General features: G+C 52.4%; 1 protein-coding gene across 1 annotated transcript in view; it reads right to left on the reverse strand.

Moving 5' to 3' along the window:
- Positions 1–5,141: 5,141 nt before the first annotated feature.
- Positions 5,142–17,645, reverse strand: part of SYNDIG1 (synapse differentiation inducing 1) — a 72,387-nt gene continuing 59,883 nt past the window's right edge. Inside the window, exon 3 of the mRNA XM_040981225.1 lies at positions 5,142–5,300. Within this exon, the coding sequence (XP_040837159.1) occupies positions 5,142–5,300 (159 nt within the window). The remainder of the gene's footprint in view (positions 5,301–17,645) is intronic.

Below are 17,645 nucleotides of genomic sequence, written 5' to 3' on the forward strand. Positions count from 1 at the left end.
ATATATAACACAGCATCTATGTCATGTTTCTATATGTGCACCCTGACGGTATACCTCTATCTGTCTCAATGTGTCTATCTCTACGCTAATCATGTATCAATCATTTCTCTCTCTCTCTCTCTCAGCGTGTCTATCATCTATTCATCCATCTCCATGTGTCTGTCTATCCAGATCTACTTGCCCTGTATGCCTTCAGATTGGTCTCAGATGATCTGATTCCAGTGAAAAGCAGGGCACAGCATCCTAGAGAGTTGGGGGGCAGGGACACACTCCTCAGGACTTGCCCGGAGATGTGCAGGGCACCCTGTACTCAGACAATGTCTGCGTGGTTGGGTGCATGTCCAGGGGCTAAAGCCATACACATGAACCACCCTCTCTGGCCCAGGTTAGGTTAACTCAAGCTCATTATGAACTCATTGCGTTGGAGCCAGTGGCTCCTCAGTAAAGAGGTCTAAGTGACAGTCAGCGTTGCAGGGATGGCAGCCATGGGAGCCAAAGAGCATTAGCTGTGACCTCAGGGTGCATGTCCCAGCTGTGCTCTTGGGACCCTATGTGCTTAGAGTGCACATGCCCAGGGAGGGTTTTGGTTGCATCTGATTGGACTCTGCAGTGTGGAGGTGTTGAAGGCCTGGATGTGGATGGACAAGTTGCCAGGGCATGAACAAGCATGGGCTCACCTGCAGTGCGAGGCAGGCCCTGGGGTGGGCCAGCTCTTGGTGACTTTCACCCATTAGCACTCACAGTGGGTGTGGGGACTCCACCGGGCACAGTCCTGTTAGTGTGGGAAATGGCCTCCTTCACAGCATGTAAGGAGGAACGCTGAGGTTCCAGCCTACCTGCACTCAGGTGCAACCTGGTGTTTGAGGATTTCTTCAAGAAATCTGTCCTGGGGGCTGGTGCTGCAGTGCAGTGGGTAAAGCCGCTGCTATGACACCAGCATCCCATAGAGCTGCCAGTTCAAGTCCTGGCTTCTCCACTCCTGGCTCAGTGTCCTGCTAATGCCCCTGGGAATGCAGGAGAAGACAGCTCAAGTGCCTGGGTCCCGTCACCCACACGAAAGATTAGGATGGAGCTCCAGGTCTCTGGCTTCTGCTTTTCCCAGATCCAGCTGTTGAAACCATTTGGGGAACAAACCCCCTGAAAGATTCCCTCTTGTCCTTCTGCCCCGCAAATGAAATGAAAAAATATATTTAAATTTATCCTTGTCTGTAGGCTTTTGGAAACAAAACCCAGGGTAGCCACAGCAGCAGCGACAAATTCTGATAAACCCTCAGGCATAACCCTAAGTCCAGCTATGTCCTAAATGCAGTTCAGTCTTTCTGTCCTTCCACCCTAGTCCTGCCTGGAGAGCTGCTTCCTGCTGAGAACTCAGCTGGCTGACACATGGCCTACTGATTTACAAGCTTGTTTGGCTGGCAGCCAGCCCTCTGCAGGTCCCGGGGGTTTCTCTTCCTCTACTGGGTTGGGCTTCCTCCACTGCTTGCCAAGCAGAGTCCTGCAAAAGGCAACTTGGCTGGGGAGGGGACAGATCAGAATTGAGGGCTCCTGGGAAAAGGGTCATCCCAGCCAAAACCTCTCAGAGCTGCTGGCTCCTGCTGACTTTTCCAATGTGCTGGTGGCAGAGGGACCTTAGGACAGGAGGTGGGACAGAAGACAACCTCAGCCTCGGTCTGAGTTGACACCCACTAGGTTGTGCGCCCATCAGATCAGCACACATTCAACCCACCAAGGGCGATGGAGGTAGACAACCTTTGAAGAAAAACACAGGACTCACAAATGCCCTCCCAAGGGCTGGAATTTAGCCACTACGCAGTCTCAAAGATGGGCTGTGAATGCGGAGTCCTGACCACTTGGCATTTGGACCCAGAGGGGCAGGGAGAGACTGTCCCACTGAGCGCTTTCACACTAAGGCCTCTAGCTTCAGGGCCCACTGGTACAGAACAGGAGGGAGGCCCCCACCTGGCAGGGCCAGCAGGACAGGACAGGAGGGATGCTCCCAGCAGGCTTGGGAGAGGCAGCTTCTGTTGTCAGCGGGCCTGATCCTCGCGAGCCATGGGGCTTCTGTGTGACCTCTTGGGGGCTGTATGTCTGGGGGATGGTTGGGGGTTTCTGGGTACATTATGACACTTGGCCAAGTAAGTTGCATCCAGGGACTTCATGGAAAGATCTGGTGTGTTTGTGGTGCCTGCAGGGATGGACACATCTGGTAGCATGGGTTCACTGGGGACACCTGAGGGGCCGGATACACCTGGTAAACTCAGGGTTACTGAGTGAAGTAGGGAAAGCAGAGAGGGGGTGAGGCTGGTGAAGGCTGGGGCACCATGCGTAACTTTGGGGTATGGGAGGGGGTCACTTGTACAAGCTTTTGTCCAGATGTCATTTTCAATGAAGTAGTCAGCCCGGGCTCCTCATCTTGTTCCACTTTCTGTTGACCGAGACGGGGTATGAAATGAAAACTAGAATTTCTTCCATGCCTTCAAGAGATCCACCGACAAGCTGATCTGAACCAAAGGTGACAAATCCTGCAGAACTCCAAGGTGGGACAGAAATGCAATAGTAGTTGGGACTGGGGCTATATATTCATCTTGCTGTTTCCTGGGTTCAGGACATGGGCAGGGTCACTTGTGCACTGGGTGTTTCCAGCATGAACTGGGGGGGAAAGATTTCAGGCTTCTGTGAGTTGGTGTGGAATGCAAGGCTTGGCTCTGGCTAGTGTCATCAGTGGATCCCAGTGTGCACATGTGGCCATTCACATGTAGCTGGCCTGCTCCCGTCTCTGCCCTCTCTGTTCTCAGAAGGATTACATGAGCCAGCGTGTGTCCAGTGCCCAGGGCAGGCCCAGTGCACATGTGGCCACTCACATGGTACTGGGATGCTGCCTTCTCTGTCCCCTCTATTCTCAGAAAGATTACATGAACCAGCATGTGTCCAGTCCCCAGGGCACAGCCCAGCCAGTGGTGGGTACACCCACTGTGGTGCTGATCTGGAAACTCACGGGCACCCTGAGCATACAGAGAGGCTGAGGCCAATAACAGGATCACTCAGGGTGAATGGGCCCTCTCCTCCCGCCTGGGCCAAGGGTATCACAGGGCAGCCATGCCTGCCGCCTGACTACCTCCAATATGAGCTATTGGGTCTTGATGCTTGTACTCACTGTGCACACCAATATGGTGCCCACATGGTCTTGTCTGGCGCCTGGCTTCGAGTTGAAGTGAGGACTGACCTTTTGCAAATGGAAGCTGTAGCGTTGAGAAAGACTGAGGTTGGAAGACAGACTGCTGTTCTAGCAGGAGGCAGAATGCCTAGCACGTGGGGCTGAGTGAGGGCAGCTGCAGGAAGTGGAGGTGAGCATGTTGAGATGGGTGTTATGTCCTCACCAAGGGCTCGCGATGGGTCATTTCAGGACAGATTTGAAATAGCCCATTCCACATGGCGAATGAGCCAACCCCAAGACATGGGGTGGAAAGAGGCGAAGACACAAAATAACCATGGACTCAGCAACCATGGCCACCCCATCCAGTGGACACATGCCAAGTGCTGTGCCCTGTCACCCAGGGCATTTTCCAGGGTCAAGGTTCAGAGCGGTGTAGACATTAGTCTAATCACACAGCTAGAGAATAGCTCAACTGGATTCAAATTCCCAAACCATGGCTCTCTGCTGCCGGTCACCGGCTCCTTCCATGTATTTTTCCTAGAGTAAGATTTTGGATCATCCATGAAGGACAAATGTGAGTTGGATGTAGGGGTTTGATCCACTGGACTATGCTCACCATTTTCAGAACTAACTGAAATGCTCAAGGTCAAGGGTGGAATCAAATCTATACCCTTGGCCCCAGGACAGCCCCTGTCAACCTCTGTCACACAGTCTGCAATCCTGGATAAGTAAAGTCAGGGTTTCTGGGTTGGCACTCAGGGATCAGTATTTTGTTAAGAGCTGTGGGTGGAACCAAGGTCAAACTAAGAGGGGGTCTAGGCATCCTCTGAGAACTCAGGGGCCGATGGCAGGTACGAATAGCAGGCAGCATCTGGGGGTGCTGTGGTCTTGTTGTAAGAGGACCCTGCTACCTGTCACAGCAGGCATGTCCTGGGATGGGGTGGGGTGGGGGAATTCTGGGGTTCCTTTACAGAGAATGGCAGGTCTGAATGCAACCCAAGAATTGTAATTCAGAAAGAAAAGTTTGAAGCCAACAAGCTAAAAGATCGTTTTTGTTAAAGAATGAACACTCGTAAAACAGCAGTGAAATGGTATTAAAATGCCTGTGATGACTTCTTTCTCGGCATTCATTGGATAACATAAGCAGCGTGAAGCAGAGTCACACTTAAAAAAATGACAAGAAAATAGCTATTCATTCAGTCCACGAAGTAAGGCCCATCTCATCTGTAGGATTGGTAGTGGCGCTGCTGATGGCCGTTGGGTGACTGTCCCCAAAGGGTCCTGTTTGACAGGAAACCCTTGGCATGCCCAGGAGTCTCCAGTTGGGCTGTGACCTCTTTCTGGCCTGGATCGGGCAGGTCCTATGGTTGCATATTGCTGCAGGTAGCTGCTAGTTGAGACATCTTCCTCTGGAGGCCACATTCCTTGGCTGGGGCAGGTCGCATGCTCTTCTGGGTTTGAACGGAGGTGATTGCTTGTCTTCTTCCTTCTTGCCCCAGTTTCTTCCAGCAGACACGGTCTATGGGAGGGTGGTGGTGGTGTGTATGGGTGGGGCACACAGGGGAGGTAAGCAGGCTACCCAGAGCACAGTGACAGCTCCCCTGACCTCTGCCTCTTGCACCATGTTCCATAAAAAATAAATGCTTTGTTTTTGTTAAACTGTTTGTATATTGCTGATGCGGTGGCATTCCAGGCACTGCAAGGCCTCAGAGAGCTGTGTGGTTGCTGGGCCACCAGGATCTATTTGGGGACAGCCGCATGGGTTGGGGACTCTTTGGAGCTTCCCGTGGGGGAGGATGAGCGGTGCCCATCTACCCAGTGCTCTACACAGTGCTGTGACAATGACATCAGAAGGTAGAAACGACAGGAATTTCAGGGCTCCACAGGGTCATGGGCAGTCCTCTGTCCAGCACAGCCAGGGAGGGGTCCTGACCCAGGTCCCTCCCCTCCCCTTTACCCCCCTGACCCCTTGGTGCCTGCAAGGAGCTCACAGGTGGTTGCTCTTGGAGAGGTAGGCAATGAGGGCGACGGCCACGCCCACGTAGATGCCCGTGCCGATGGTGATGGACAGCACAGCTAGGAACAGGGCTCGCCGAGAACTGGTGCTGGCCTGGTGGAAGTCGCCCTTGGCCATGGCTTTGTTGGTCTGCAGGGTTGGAGAACAAGGAAGCCAAGGTGAGCAAGAGCAAGTGCCTCCTGTGCAACTTTAAACAGATTCCAGGGAGACAAGAACCACCCCAGGAGAGAAGGCCTGGAATGGTGTCACTGCTAAGAACAGGTGGTTGTGGGGCAAGTTTACAGTCCCTTTCTGGTTCTCAGGAACAGCCAAGGGCCAGCTGGCCACCCGCGTTAGAGACGGGGTGGTCCCATTTCCAGTGTCCCTTGTCAGCCTGAGAAGCCCTCTGCTTTTCGTTGGAATTCTGCTGAATTTCCTAGCACATGTACGTACTTACCTTGTTGAATCCGAACCGCCTGTTAACAAGAAAGGGGCTGCAATTTCAAGGTCACTAACTCACTGACAGGGTCCTCGGGACTCACTCAGCTTGTTGGACACCATGTGGTCACTTCCTGATGATCCTCCCCGTGGCCATTGCTGGAATCAGCAGAACTTATACTAGGGGTCCAACAACTTTCCACAGAACAGGCCTGTGTGTGTGAGCACTCAATTGCCAAGTGGGACTCGTATGCCTTGGGGGTCATGAGGTGGATGGGAACATGATCTGATTTGCCCTTTCGTGTCGGACACGCTGACCCATACCTGGCCACAGCTTTGGCTGCTGGGGGTGGAGTGTGTCTGGGAAGGAGTGTGCATTTCTGATCTGATCCGGGCCTTGCAAGGATGGCTCAGGCCTCCCCCCTGCCCTCAGGTGTGGTGCCTGGAACTGCTGTGGGCATTCTAGGGGCCAGACGAAACCAAGAGAGAGAAGGAACCTGCGAATTGGCTTCAGGGATTTTCAGTGTGGAGAAAAACGAATGCTTCAACTGCATGGCCTCTGCTGATGGGGTAGACAGCTCCTGTAGGCTCAACCTTGGCTCCCTACCTCCAGAAGAGATGGTCATTTCCACTGTGCGGGTACCCCCTGGCAGATGGTGAAGACCACCGAGGCGCATGGATGCCAGGAGCTTCGGTGCTGGGAAGTTCAGTGTGTGAGGGGGTGGAGCACACCCCCTCTCCCCACGTGCGGGACACACTCTCCCAGCCCCCTCCCCATGCTATGGGATGCTGCTAGACTTTATGGCAGGTGTGAGAGCTGCTGCGTTGCTCCCTCAAAGCAAACAACAGACACACCTAGCTAAGGGGTAGAAGAGGGTACAGCTCAGAGATGACTCGAGAAACAAACATGCCTCGTGGCATTAGAAACCTGAGTTCTGTTGGGAAGACATTCTAATGTGCCCCACGCCTCCTCCTCTCTCCTTTTGGGTCCGTGAGGCTAGGGTTGTTGATTTTCTTTTTCCTGAGCTTGTGGGCTCACGCAGATGCTCTATGTATGAAGCAGAGCTGAGGGAGTGCAGACAGGAAGTCCCCAAGAACCAGTTATTAATTACCACCACGTAAATTAGCTCAGCTTCACCCCAAGCAGCGGCACTGCTGTTTCTTCCGTGGTTGCCTTTTCTGTTTAAGCTGGAGGCTGAGGGTTCTCTGGCTTCTGTGTTCCCCCTCCAGGTGAGAGGTGGCTCCAAGGCACACAGATGATGTTTACCTGCAGTGCCACATCGCTGGTCCCTTCCACACACCACTGCTCGCCTGCAGAGAAGCCACGACACCTCCTGGATAGACCCCCCTCTATCCTCATGGCATCTCTGGATCCGCTTTGGGGAAACCTACACTCGTGAAATGTACAGCGGTGACCCTCAGGCAAAGCCCACCTGAGAACCTGAGGGCTGGCATCTACAGGGGAGGGGGCGTCCCGTCCAGGCTCGTCTTGTCGGAGCAGTTGCATTCAGAGCCAGCCTAGGGGAGAGATGAAGCCTGGATCCACAGCTTTCCCTTGCAACAGTGCATCCCGGCTCAGCCAGTAGCCGTCCTTGGCACACCTGTAAGGGCCCCTCCCTCTGCACAGGGGGAGGTGACAGCATGCGGCGTGTTGCAAATGCAGACACTGGCATTGATAGACTCCCAGAAGTCGTGTCAGCATCTGTCCCAGTCCCCAGGTGAGAGCCGCTGGGGACTGTCTCTCCTGGCCTCTCACACAAGAAGTCATGAAAGCTGCTGTTGATGTTTTTCTGGAGGTTTCTACTCAGGAAACAGAGCGTATGGGTCCTGAGCAGCCACTGAGGTCTGTGCCTTGGTGTTTCAGCACAGGGCCGACAGCAGGTGCCCTGTGGGGATGGGGCGGTGGCTTCTGCACCTGGGAAGCTCCTCATGCACATGGCTGCAGCTTACAGGTGACGGACCTGGGGGGGGGGCACAGAGCCTGAAGACACCAGGGCATCAGGGCTCAGCCGTGGAGCACAGGACTGGGTCAGGCACAGCTGAGCACCGCAGTGTGCGAGGTGCCGAGTCTGTGCCCTGAAGCGCTACACATTGAACTGTGATTCCGGTTCTGCTGAGAGGAACCACAGCTTGAGGACTGAAGGAGGAGAGAAAACACTGAGTGTTTTCAGTCATGTCAGACCAGCTCAAGTTCCTGAGAAACAAAGCAACAGGATGCATGGCCTGGACACACGCACTTAGGTGAGACTGCGATCTCCACGGCTGGCCGCATCCAGAGCCTGCATTGCCATGCCTGGACCCTCCCTAGACCAGAGGGGTCACCACCAGCCAGCCAAGAGTGGACTGCCCAGGGACTGATGCTTTCTAACAGGCTCATAAGGATCTTGCTCTGGTTTGTTTTTCATGATGAGCAACGCTCAGGTACAAAGTTGAACACACATTCATTGTAAAGTTTCAACTTCATTTGCTCACCAACAGTTCTCTCTGCTGGTGGAGACAGGACAGGGGGGAGAGTAAGAGAGAGAACATGAGCGGAGTAGAAGGAAGAGATGAGAATAGAAAGAGGGAGATGTCTAGCTGTTGGCTCATTCTCCAAATGGCTGCAGTGACCAGGGTTGGCCAAGGTCGGGGACCACGTGCTTCATCCAGGTCTCCCACATGGGTGGAGGAGCCCAGGCACTTGGGCTTTCTTCTGCTGTTAAGATGCCAACATCATGGGTATTGGCTTTACCAGCTATGCCAGGCCCCTTAAGTTTCAGTGAATTCAGATATAAGTAGTCACAGTGGCTGGCAGCTACCAGAGAAGATAGATGATCTGGGAGGAAGCGCAGTGATCAGAGCACCTGGGAGGAGGCAAGTGCTAGGATGAACCAGAAGAAAGCAAAAATACCTAAAAGAGAAGTTCCAGGGTCTGTCAGGCTGTGCACTGTGGAGGTGGCATCCCTGCACCCCCGGGCAGTGGGCTGCACATAAACACACACTCACTGAGTCAGAAGAAGCCCTGCCTGCTGCAGATGAAGAAGCAGCTGCACAGGGAAGAGTTCTGGGGTGACTTAGCGAAGGGCAGCCCATCAAAATCCACAGACAATGCGTCCCTCACAGGGCGTGGCCCGAGCCTACCGTGTCTCACTCTTACAAGCTGCCAGGGACCTGGTTCTTGGTGATGTCAGACCATCACACTGCACATCGAGGTGCAGCCGGCTGTCTAGGGTTATACCAAACTTGTTGACTCTGATCCCACCTCCTCCAGCCACGAGCTAACGCTTCCCTTGACTTTAGGTTGAGTTGCTGCCAAAACCTAGGCTTCCTTTGGCTCCTTTGGAGCCGCCTCATGCTTTGCTTTTCCCAAATGTTCTACAGGTGATAACAGGTAAGGGGGTCCCATACCACCCAGGGGGTATGCTGTTGGAGTTGGGCAGCATGCGGGATAACCACAGCTATGACCCTCCCTTACCAGGCCCCTGAACCCATCCTCTCCCTGAGACTCATGACCTGGGTGTTCTAGTGTGGAGTGTGACAGGCCCAGAACTGCTTCTCTGGAAATTAGCAGCACTCTAGGCACTTCATGACTTATTTTTCCTCTAGGACTAATATCTGCCAGGCTGGATGACACACCACCAGGCGCTTCCCATTACTGATCACCGTCCAGAACGGTGAACGTGGCAGGTGCTTACGAGGTACTGAGAGCTGATCCTCCACCCAAGTTTCTGGGTGTAGACAGGGAGGGCAATTCAACTTCAGGACAAACAGCCACTTGACGGCAACAGTGGACTCATAATTCTAAGCACGCAAGTTTCTTTCCTGCCGCTGTTCAATGCCAGGTGCAATCTCTAGGCTGTTCCTCACTCTGACTTATAGCAACTCTCATTTTAAGCCACTGGGGTCAGCATTATGACACTTGTAATGTCTACGCTCCAGTTCCAATCCTGGTTGCTCTGCTTCCAGTCCAGCTCCAATTCCAGCGAACACGTCTGGGAATACAGCGGAAGATGGCCCAGGCACTGGGGGAGTAAACCAGCAGAAGGTTCTATCTTTTCCTCTCTATATGTCACTCTGCCTTTTAGTACCAAAAACAAATCTCTCCAGAAATATCTTAGAGGGGCAGGTGTTCGGCCTAATAGCTTAGATGTTCTCGTCCAACGTCGGAGTACCCTTAGCTTACTGCGTGGTCCCAACTCCTGATTCCGCTGCTCACCTCGGGAGGCAGAGCTCTGTGCAAGCCCGGGTCCCTTTTGTCAGTGCAGGAAACCTGGATGGAGGTCCTGGCTCCTGGCTTCAATGCAGTGAAACCTGGCCCAGCAGATAGGAGATTTCTGTGTATCTGTCCCTATGTCCCAAATAAAGAAAAAAAATCTAAAGAAGTACCAAAACTCCTGATGAGGTCTAAATGGCAGGTGTCTGGTTCAAATCCAATACAACACTAGATGACTCCTGCTTGGTTTGGTGCTGAGTCAGCCGTGTCTCCTGCTGGCCTGAATAAGCGCACTTGTGGGAGCACCGTAGGGAGAAGCCAGGATTGCAGCTTACCGAGAGGTTGACTGAGACAAACATCAGCAAGAAATAAAGCCACTGGGCCAGGCTATTCTAGAACAGGTGAGCTGCTGCAGGTAGGGCCTCTCTGACTCAAGATGCTTGGGAGCAGAAGTGTCTCAGACTTGGGAACCCTTGCATCCATGGATATATAATGAGCTGCCTTGGGAACGGGACCCAATTCTCACTGTGAGATTCATTTCTGTCTCAGCTGTTCCTTATGCCCCTCACCTGGAAGTACTTCCTACAGTATGTTTGCGTGTGATTGTATTTGACAGTGACCTGTCACGGGAGCTTAACGGTGGGCTTCTCTGCTTCTTCTGGCTACCTCCTGAAGCAGGGTGGGCAGGGAAGAGAGAGTAAGTCCGCTGGGGACCTGGACGGTGGGGCCCGGCTCACCGTCCTACATCTTTCCCAATCTGCTGATGCTTTTGTCTTCTGTCTCTCTAGGGCAGCTTCAGTCCTCCCTGACTGTGTGTCCATGATTTTATGTTTTTGAAGAAAACAGCTTATTTGTGAGACTCCTCCCAGGTGTCCCTCAGCAGGAAGCTGGGGTCAGGAGCCAGAGCCAGGACTGCGATATGGGAGGCAGGTGTCCCCGTTGGCACCCTAACTGCTAAGCTCAAAGCCATCCTCTGTTTATTCTGTGACTGTCATAGCAAGGTCTTCAGGAAGGACTGTGGTGAGGGACGTGTTCTAGCCGTCCAGGCCCAGGTTCTTAAGTCGTTTCAACTTAGTCTGTGGTAGATGCCTGTTGGGAGTTGCAGGTCTGTGTGCAACCAGAACTGCAAGAGCCAGGGGCATGGGTGTAGCACTGGCACAAATGCTGTACATCCTCTGGGAGTCATTTCCTGATTGGTTGACAACTTGCTTGAGGTCTCTTGGGATCGCCAAGGAAACCTGCTGACCTGATGGGAGATAGAATTCACCATGAGCTGGCCTAGGACTGGGCCAGGCCCTGGGCAGGGCATCCTCGGATGCTGGTGTCCCTTAGGTGGCAGGAAGGGTGGGAGCTGAAGGGTCCTAGGGGAGATGGCAGCATTAGGGAGCTTGGCTAGCTTGGTGAGCTGTGCCTCAGTGAAGGTAGTTGAGGAGGAGGGGCTGGCAACTGAAGGTGGCAGGTTCCGGGGTGGGGTGTGTATGTGTATGTGTTTAGGGGGCTCCAGTCCCGAGTGCAGGAGAGGGGTCAGGTGTCTCAGCTTGGCAGAGGGCAGCAGTCCACGGCCCTGCTGGCTGCCCCGCCAGTCACCTGCCTGCACCTGCCCATGCATCCTCCCTCAATGGTGAGGAATCCAAGGTAAGTGGTTGCTGCCAGGAAAGCTACTCCAGGGATTGGGAGTAGTGGATGAGGGTTCGAGGCACGGCTGCTGGGTTTCTTCTACTCTCCATGGTAGGTAGGTACTGGGTCATCTGAAACCAGCCGGCAGCTAGGTGCACTTGCACCCAACCTCTTAGTGGCAACAGCTCATGCTGCTCTTTCCTGTCCACTCTAGAGGATCCTGCTGAAGTCCTGTCTACCGCCAGCAGCTCAGGGTGTGTATAAGGGTCCCAAGACACCGAGACAGAAGATGCAGGCTTCTCCCATGTCCCCACTCACTCAGACATCCCTTCTGCCATGCCGCATGGTTGCAAATGAGTCATGGGAGCCAGGCCAGGTGTAAGAGGCAAGGACACAGAATAGACAGGCCAAGGGATCTGGGGCCACCTTCAGCTTCCTGCGGGGACCTGCCTGCAGGGTCTGGCCAGCGAGGCTATGCCCAGAAAGCATCCCTAGCTTATTGCTGGTTAAGGTTGAGATATGTGCATGACTTAATTTCCTTCACTTTAGATACATATCCGAATAACCCCAGCATGTGCTCTTGCTGATTTCACCATGAAGTTGGCCTAGATGTGCTGATTTTTCATCCCCTCTATCACTGCTGTAGCCAGACTGCCTGCTTGCAGCTCTTAGGAGATTTAGATAAGCTCTTGGTGGGCCAGCATCTGCTGATTAAGCCACAGTCTTCCAACCCCAGTTATCATTCTGACCGGGAGAAACCTGTGTGTTACTCATGGTCTTTATCCACAAGTCAGTGTAGCCTGTGGTTGTGGTTCCAAGGAGGTTATCTGGGCCACAGTCCTTGCAGGCAGTGATGCTTAAAGTCGGTTGCTCTGCAGAGAATCCAAACAGGCAAATTCAAGTGTCGCCCTTTTGAGGAAATACAATCAAATGCAGAGTCTACAGCAATATAGACATACTGATAGAAGCAACTGTAAGTGTGAACAAAAAGGACTCGAAAGCATCATTGCACAGTGCAAGAACAAGCACACAGAGCCCCATGGCCTTGGGGACCAGGAGTGAGAAGGAGAAAAACAGCATGTACTGCAGTCTCAGGGAAAACATATTATTTTCCTTTTGCAAAGCAGTTGGTTTAAATATACACTGCCAGGTGATGACATCCGGCAACATCGACACTGGCTGGCTGGGTGACGTGAGCTTTTCAGATTCTGACACTGAATGCTCAGGGTGAAGGGCAGAGCCCTAACTTCCCCCTAGAGAACATGTGCAACAAACAGAGCCTGATCTCCATCCACGCAAACCAAGAAAACCTGCTTCACTTGGCTCCACAGAGTGGCTCAACGAAATTGTGGAGGGTGCCATACCCACTGGGTGCAAGAGACTGCACGGGAGCACTTTGGTAGAAGCACCCCTGGTGGAGCATGGATGCACAGGACAGAAGGACCCTGCACCAGTTAGGTAAACCAGTGACTTCTTGTACACTGGACACATTGGCGTCTTTCTGTTCCCAAACATGCTAGCCACTGGGAGGCAGGTAAGCGCTGGATGCATTTACTTCCTGTGAGACCACTGTCCCAGTAACCTTGAGAGTTTGGCATGCAATGAGAAAGTGGGGGCAGGAAAAAAAAAGAATCTAAGATCTCCGTGGAAAGACACTCAATAATTAGAACTTGCCTGGAGAGCTGAAAAACACGCAAGAGGTCAGTTGATATACCACCTAAGGCAAAAAAGTAGTTGCAAGGACTCAACGATGTCCAAATAATTCCACTGACTCTCTTTGTGATTGGTGAAGAGCCCTGCCAAAGACTGTCAAGCTTTCACAAATGCTGGCAGGAAAGCTTCAGAGATTAAAACAATTTACATGCTTGACAAGGGAGACGAGCTCATGGTGAATCTACAGTCAACAGTGGCGATTTGGAACAATGAAAAATCATCCACACTTGGCACTAGCAGTCAGGACTTTTACAATTGGGAGATGCAGTGTCTGTGTCATAGAACATCCGATTTGAGGATTACAATGCAGATTGGCTCAGCGAGACTGAATGGAATGCTTCCTAGAAGATAACACATGGGAATCAACCTGATTAGTACAGCAAGATGGATGTCAAAAAAGAAAAGGGTGGGGCTGGCATGGTGGTGCAGTAGATGAAGCTGTTGCTTGCAAAACCAGCATCCAATATGGGCTCTGGTTCAAGTCTAGGTTGCTCTAGCTCTCGTGTAATTCCCTGCTCATGGCTCCTGGGAAAGCAGCAGAAGGTGGGCCAAGTCTTGAGTCCCTGTACTGATGTGGGAGACTCTCCTTTTCACTTGTTTTTATTATTATCATTACATGATACAGTTCCATAGGCCCTGGGATTTCCTTTATCCCCTCCCCAATTCTCCCCCCTCCCACCCCCAGAGTTCTCTTATATCATTACTAAAGTATAGTTCTTCACACACAGATATATGTCCATTATTGTGGGCATGGACAATGGCAGAAACTGACTTAAAAAAAAAAAGACCCATCACACAGCCAACTACCCACATTAATTTCTCCTCCGGAGCTTCCTGTCCTGGATGGAGTCCTCGAACACATGCACAGCCTGTTCTCATCTGCCTCTCTTTCCTCCTGTCTTGCTGGGCACTTCCTCATGCTGCACTCTGAGTCCGAAGAGCCCCTGCTTCAGCAGGAGGTCTCCTGACACCTGTGCAGGTGTCAAGTCTCAGGGGAAGATTCCCCGTCTACTGCCGTCTCAAAATGATGCCTGCCTAATTCACACCACCTACTAAAAAGTCTCGGGGTCACATCCAACACACTTGAGTGGATCTGTGCCTTTTGCAATGTGAGCCAAATGACATGCCAGTGGGGCGACATCAGCCATGGCGTATTCCAGACACTGGCCTCTTCCAGCCAGTAGCACCTGTGGATACTGTCTGACTCCAAGGCCCTGGACCTCACTGCTTCTGGCTTGGGTGTTTGTTTCTAACACTCAGCTCCTGTGATGACACACTCTAAGACTTGGATCTGGACTTGCTAACTGCATGTGATTGGCTTCACAGAGGGTTTCTTGGGAGCCTGTCTTAAGATCGGCTGCTGATCCCTCAAGAGCCTGCCATTTGGTTAGTTTCTGATTTTAACTAACTTGAAAAGCACAACGACAATGTAGAAAGGAACAGGTTGGGACTCAGCATTTATTGTATTCAAGAGAAACTAACAGGAAGATTCCATAGTCAGCAGCATGGGCAGGTGCCATGATGCCTGGTGATGCTGGCATACGCCTAGAAACCACACCACTGCACAAGCCTCACAGGGGGAAAGGTCTTCCTGAAGAGGGGGCTTTATTCCAGCTGATTCTCAGTTCTCAATGGCACATGGGTGACTAAACTCCAGTGGATGGAAAGTCTGCTCCTAATGGGATGGCATTAGTAGTAGGGACCTTAGGCAGATGATTGGGTTTGGGTACAGCTATGAGCAGGGAGCACCCAGAAAAAGAATATGTGGGTGCTCTCCGCATTAGCCTGGGGACAAAGGAGAAAGAAGGTTTCTCGCTGCACCTCGGAAGATCCCCTACCAGACCCTGACCACGCTGGCACCTGTTCTTGGACCTCTAGCTTCACAGCTGTAGGAATGGGTGCTCAGTGCTGATCTTACCTGAAGCTCACCTCTGAACTCAACTTCTCCCTCTTCCTTCCCAAGCAGCCCTCCCAGAGGGTGTGATGGGCCCCAAGACGACTTTCCTCCAGGACTGCTCTTCCGTTTCTGGAAGGAAGAAGCTTGCCTTCAAAGTGCGAGTCAAGGCTGCATGCATGCAACCTGGACGGACTCCCCTGGACTCTGCCACATGCATTGCATCATTTTAGCCCAGGTATGTTGGGAGTTCTTTGTAGGTTAGCACGCTTAGGCCTAGGAATCGTGTAGGCTGTGGCAAGCAGGGAGCAGGTGTGAGGCCTATTCTTGTCTTTTCAAGGCTGGGTACCCTTTCCTCACAGGGCTACCCTCGGCAGCTTCATCGAATGCATGGGAACTCCCAAAGCTTTGAGTGTCCAACTGCCTGAGAAGGGTGGTGGAAGACCTGCGTTTTGGCCGGCCTGTAGTTGATTATTAATCTGAAGATAAGGGGATGGTGGTCCACCTGCAAACCAACTGCTTGGAACCATTTGGACAAACAATAAGATCCTGTAATTTATGTTACTAGGTTTCTGTGATTTTTATTCTCCCCTGATCTCAACATCCTTTTGTTTTTTTAAAGATTTATTTATTTTTATTGGAAAGTCAGATATACAGAAAGGAGGAGAGACAGAGAGGAAGATCTTCCGTCCAATGATTCACTTTCCAAGTGACCACAACGGCCGGTACTGCACCTATCCGAAGCCGGGAACCAGGAACCTCTTCCAGGTCTCCCACGTGGGTGCAGGGTCCCAAAGCTTTGGGCCATCCTTGACTGCCTTCCCAGGTCACAAGCAGGGAGCTGGATGGGAAGCAGGGCTGCCGGGATTAGAACCGGTGCCCATATGGGATCCCGGGGCATTCAAAGCGAGGACTTCAGCTGCTAGGCCACGCCGCCGGGCCCAAGATCCTTGGATCTTTGTAATGACATATTGGAAGAAACCTAATAAAACGGAGTCTGGGAGTGACTCCCTCACTTGCTCGCCTGAGCGTGTGATAAGTCCCCTGGTCCTTGCTATCCATCTTAAATCTTGTATTTTGAAGTCTTGTGGCTCCTGTCTCTCAGCCATGCTGCTGTGTGCCGGCATGTGACACAGGCAGATGGCATTCGAGCCACCAGTCAAAGCACCACTGGCTGTTTCACCCACACATGCACAGGCTAGCACAAGTGTGCCTCCACCAACTGCTTCACTGAGAAGCTGCTTGCCAGAATGACTGGAATCAAAGTCAGGAAATTATCTCTCACTGCAGTCAAAACATTGAGAAGAGCAGGTTGGGATCTCTAGCCACCTAGAGCTTTTACTTGGGGGAACAATGCACACAGCATCATTGCTTGGCACCTGCTGGAGCAGTGCTTGATCTGTGGTCTGTCAGCAGGTGCACTTGGCATGGGATGGGAGGGCAGCAGTGACTCAGAATTGCATCAGAATGCGCCTCCCGGACTTCCAAATGAGATGCAGGCTCCAAAGAGCAGACGTCTACCTGGACAGTCCTACTGATGAAGGGAGGCTCAGATGTGTGTCTGCCAGCTTCCTAGGCCAGGAGTTGCTGCTCCTGGCTTTACAGGTGGGTGGAAGTCACTCCAGGGGAGTGAGATCGGGTTACATACCAGGTTCTGCAGGTGGACTACCAGCTTGGCCTCTGCCAGGGGCAGAGGGCACCTCGATTCCTACAAGACATTGCCGGAGCCCTCATCCTCCATGCCACTGCTGGAGGTGGCCAGTAGCAGGAGCTGGCCAGCAGCAGGAGCCCCCATAGGTCAGGAAGGGGACAGCCAGTCACGTGTAAATATTTTCCTTCCCGGAATGGCCTGAGGATGCACATCCTTGTGCGTTTTTCAGTCCTTGACACATCAAACCAATCTAACGGAATCTGTCAATACTGGTGAGGCCAGAGTCTCCCCAGCCCGACCTTGGCCTTTCTCAGCCCAGGTGTTGCCATGAACTGAAAGGGGCAGCTGGACCACAGCTCAAGGCCATGTTCACCCCCTCTTCCCGCTCCACCTGCCTTTCTATTGCCTTAAGCGAGCGGTGCATGCTGAGCTGTTTCAGTGGGAGCTGCAGGCGTGGGAAGAGATGGCGCCAACCTGCAGTGCAGGCTGCCAGGTCAGTGGTCGGAAAGCCGGCCTTTGGGACTACTCCATTCCTGCTATCATAATCTACATCCACCAAGTACAGAAGCTTTGTAAGTCACTGACATGGGTATTTTGCCTGGGAATGTGACAAGATCCTGGAAGTCCATGTGCATGGCTTCCCCTTCCAATGGGCAGCTCAGCACACTTGTCAGGAGAGAGCAATGGTGAGTCAAGTCCAGCCATTCAGCTGCAGCCAGGTCCCAGCAGACATGGTTCTAACTGATTTATCCAGCATTTCCTTCCCAAATGTTTCCCACGTATTTCCCAGAGGCATGTGGCCTAGTTCATCTGTCCATCCTTGTCTTTTGCTTCCTAGTTTCTCCATTTCTCTCTTTCTTTTAGAAAAGGATGTGTTTATTTCAGAGTGAGAGACAAAGCGCGAGGAAGCGACAGAGAGAATGAATAAACGAATTCATCTTTCACCTGCTGGTTCATTCTACAAATGGCTGCACTGACTGCAGTGGTTGG

This window comes from Ochotona curzoniae, unplaced genomic scaffold (genome assembly GCF_017591425.1).
Source record: "Ochotona curzoniae isolate NIBS_2020 unplaced genomic scaffold, NIBS_Ocur_1.0 contig_3520, whole genome shotgun sequence".
In the NCBI taxonomy this organism is placed as follows: domain Eukaryota; kingdom Metazoa; phylum Chordata; class Mammalia; order Lagomorpha; family Ochotonidae; genus Ochotona; species Ochotona curzoniae.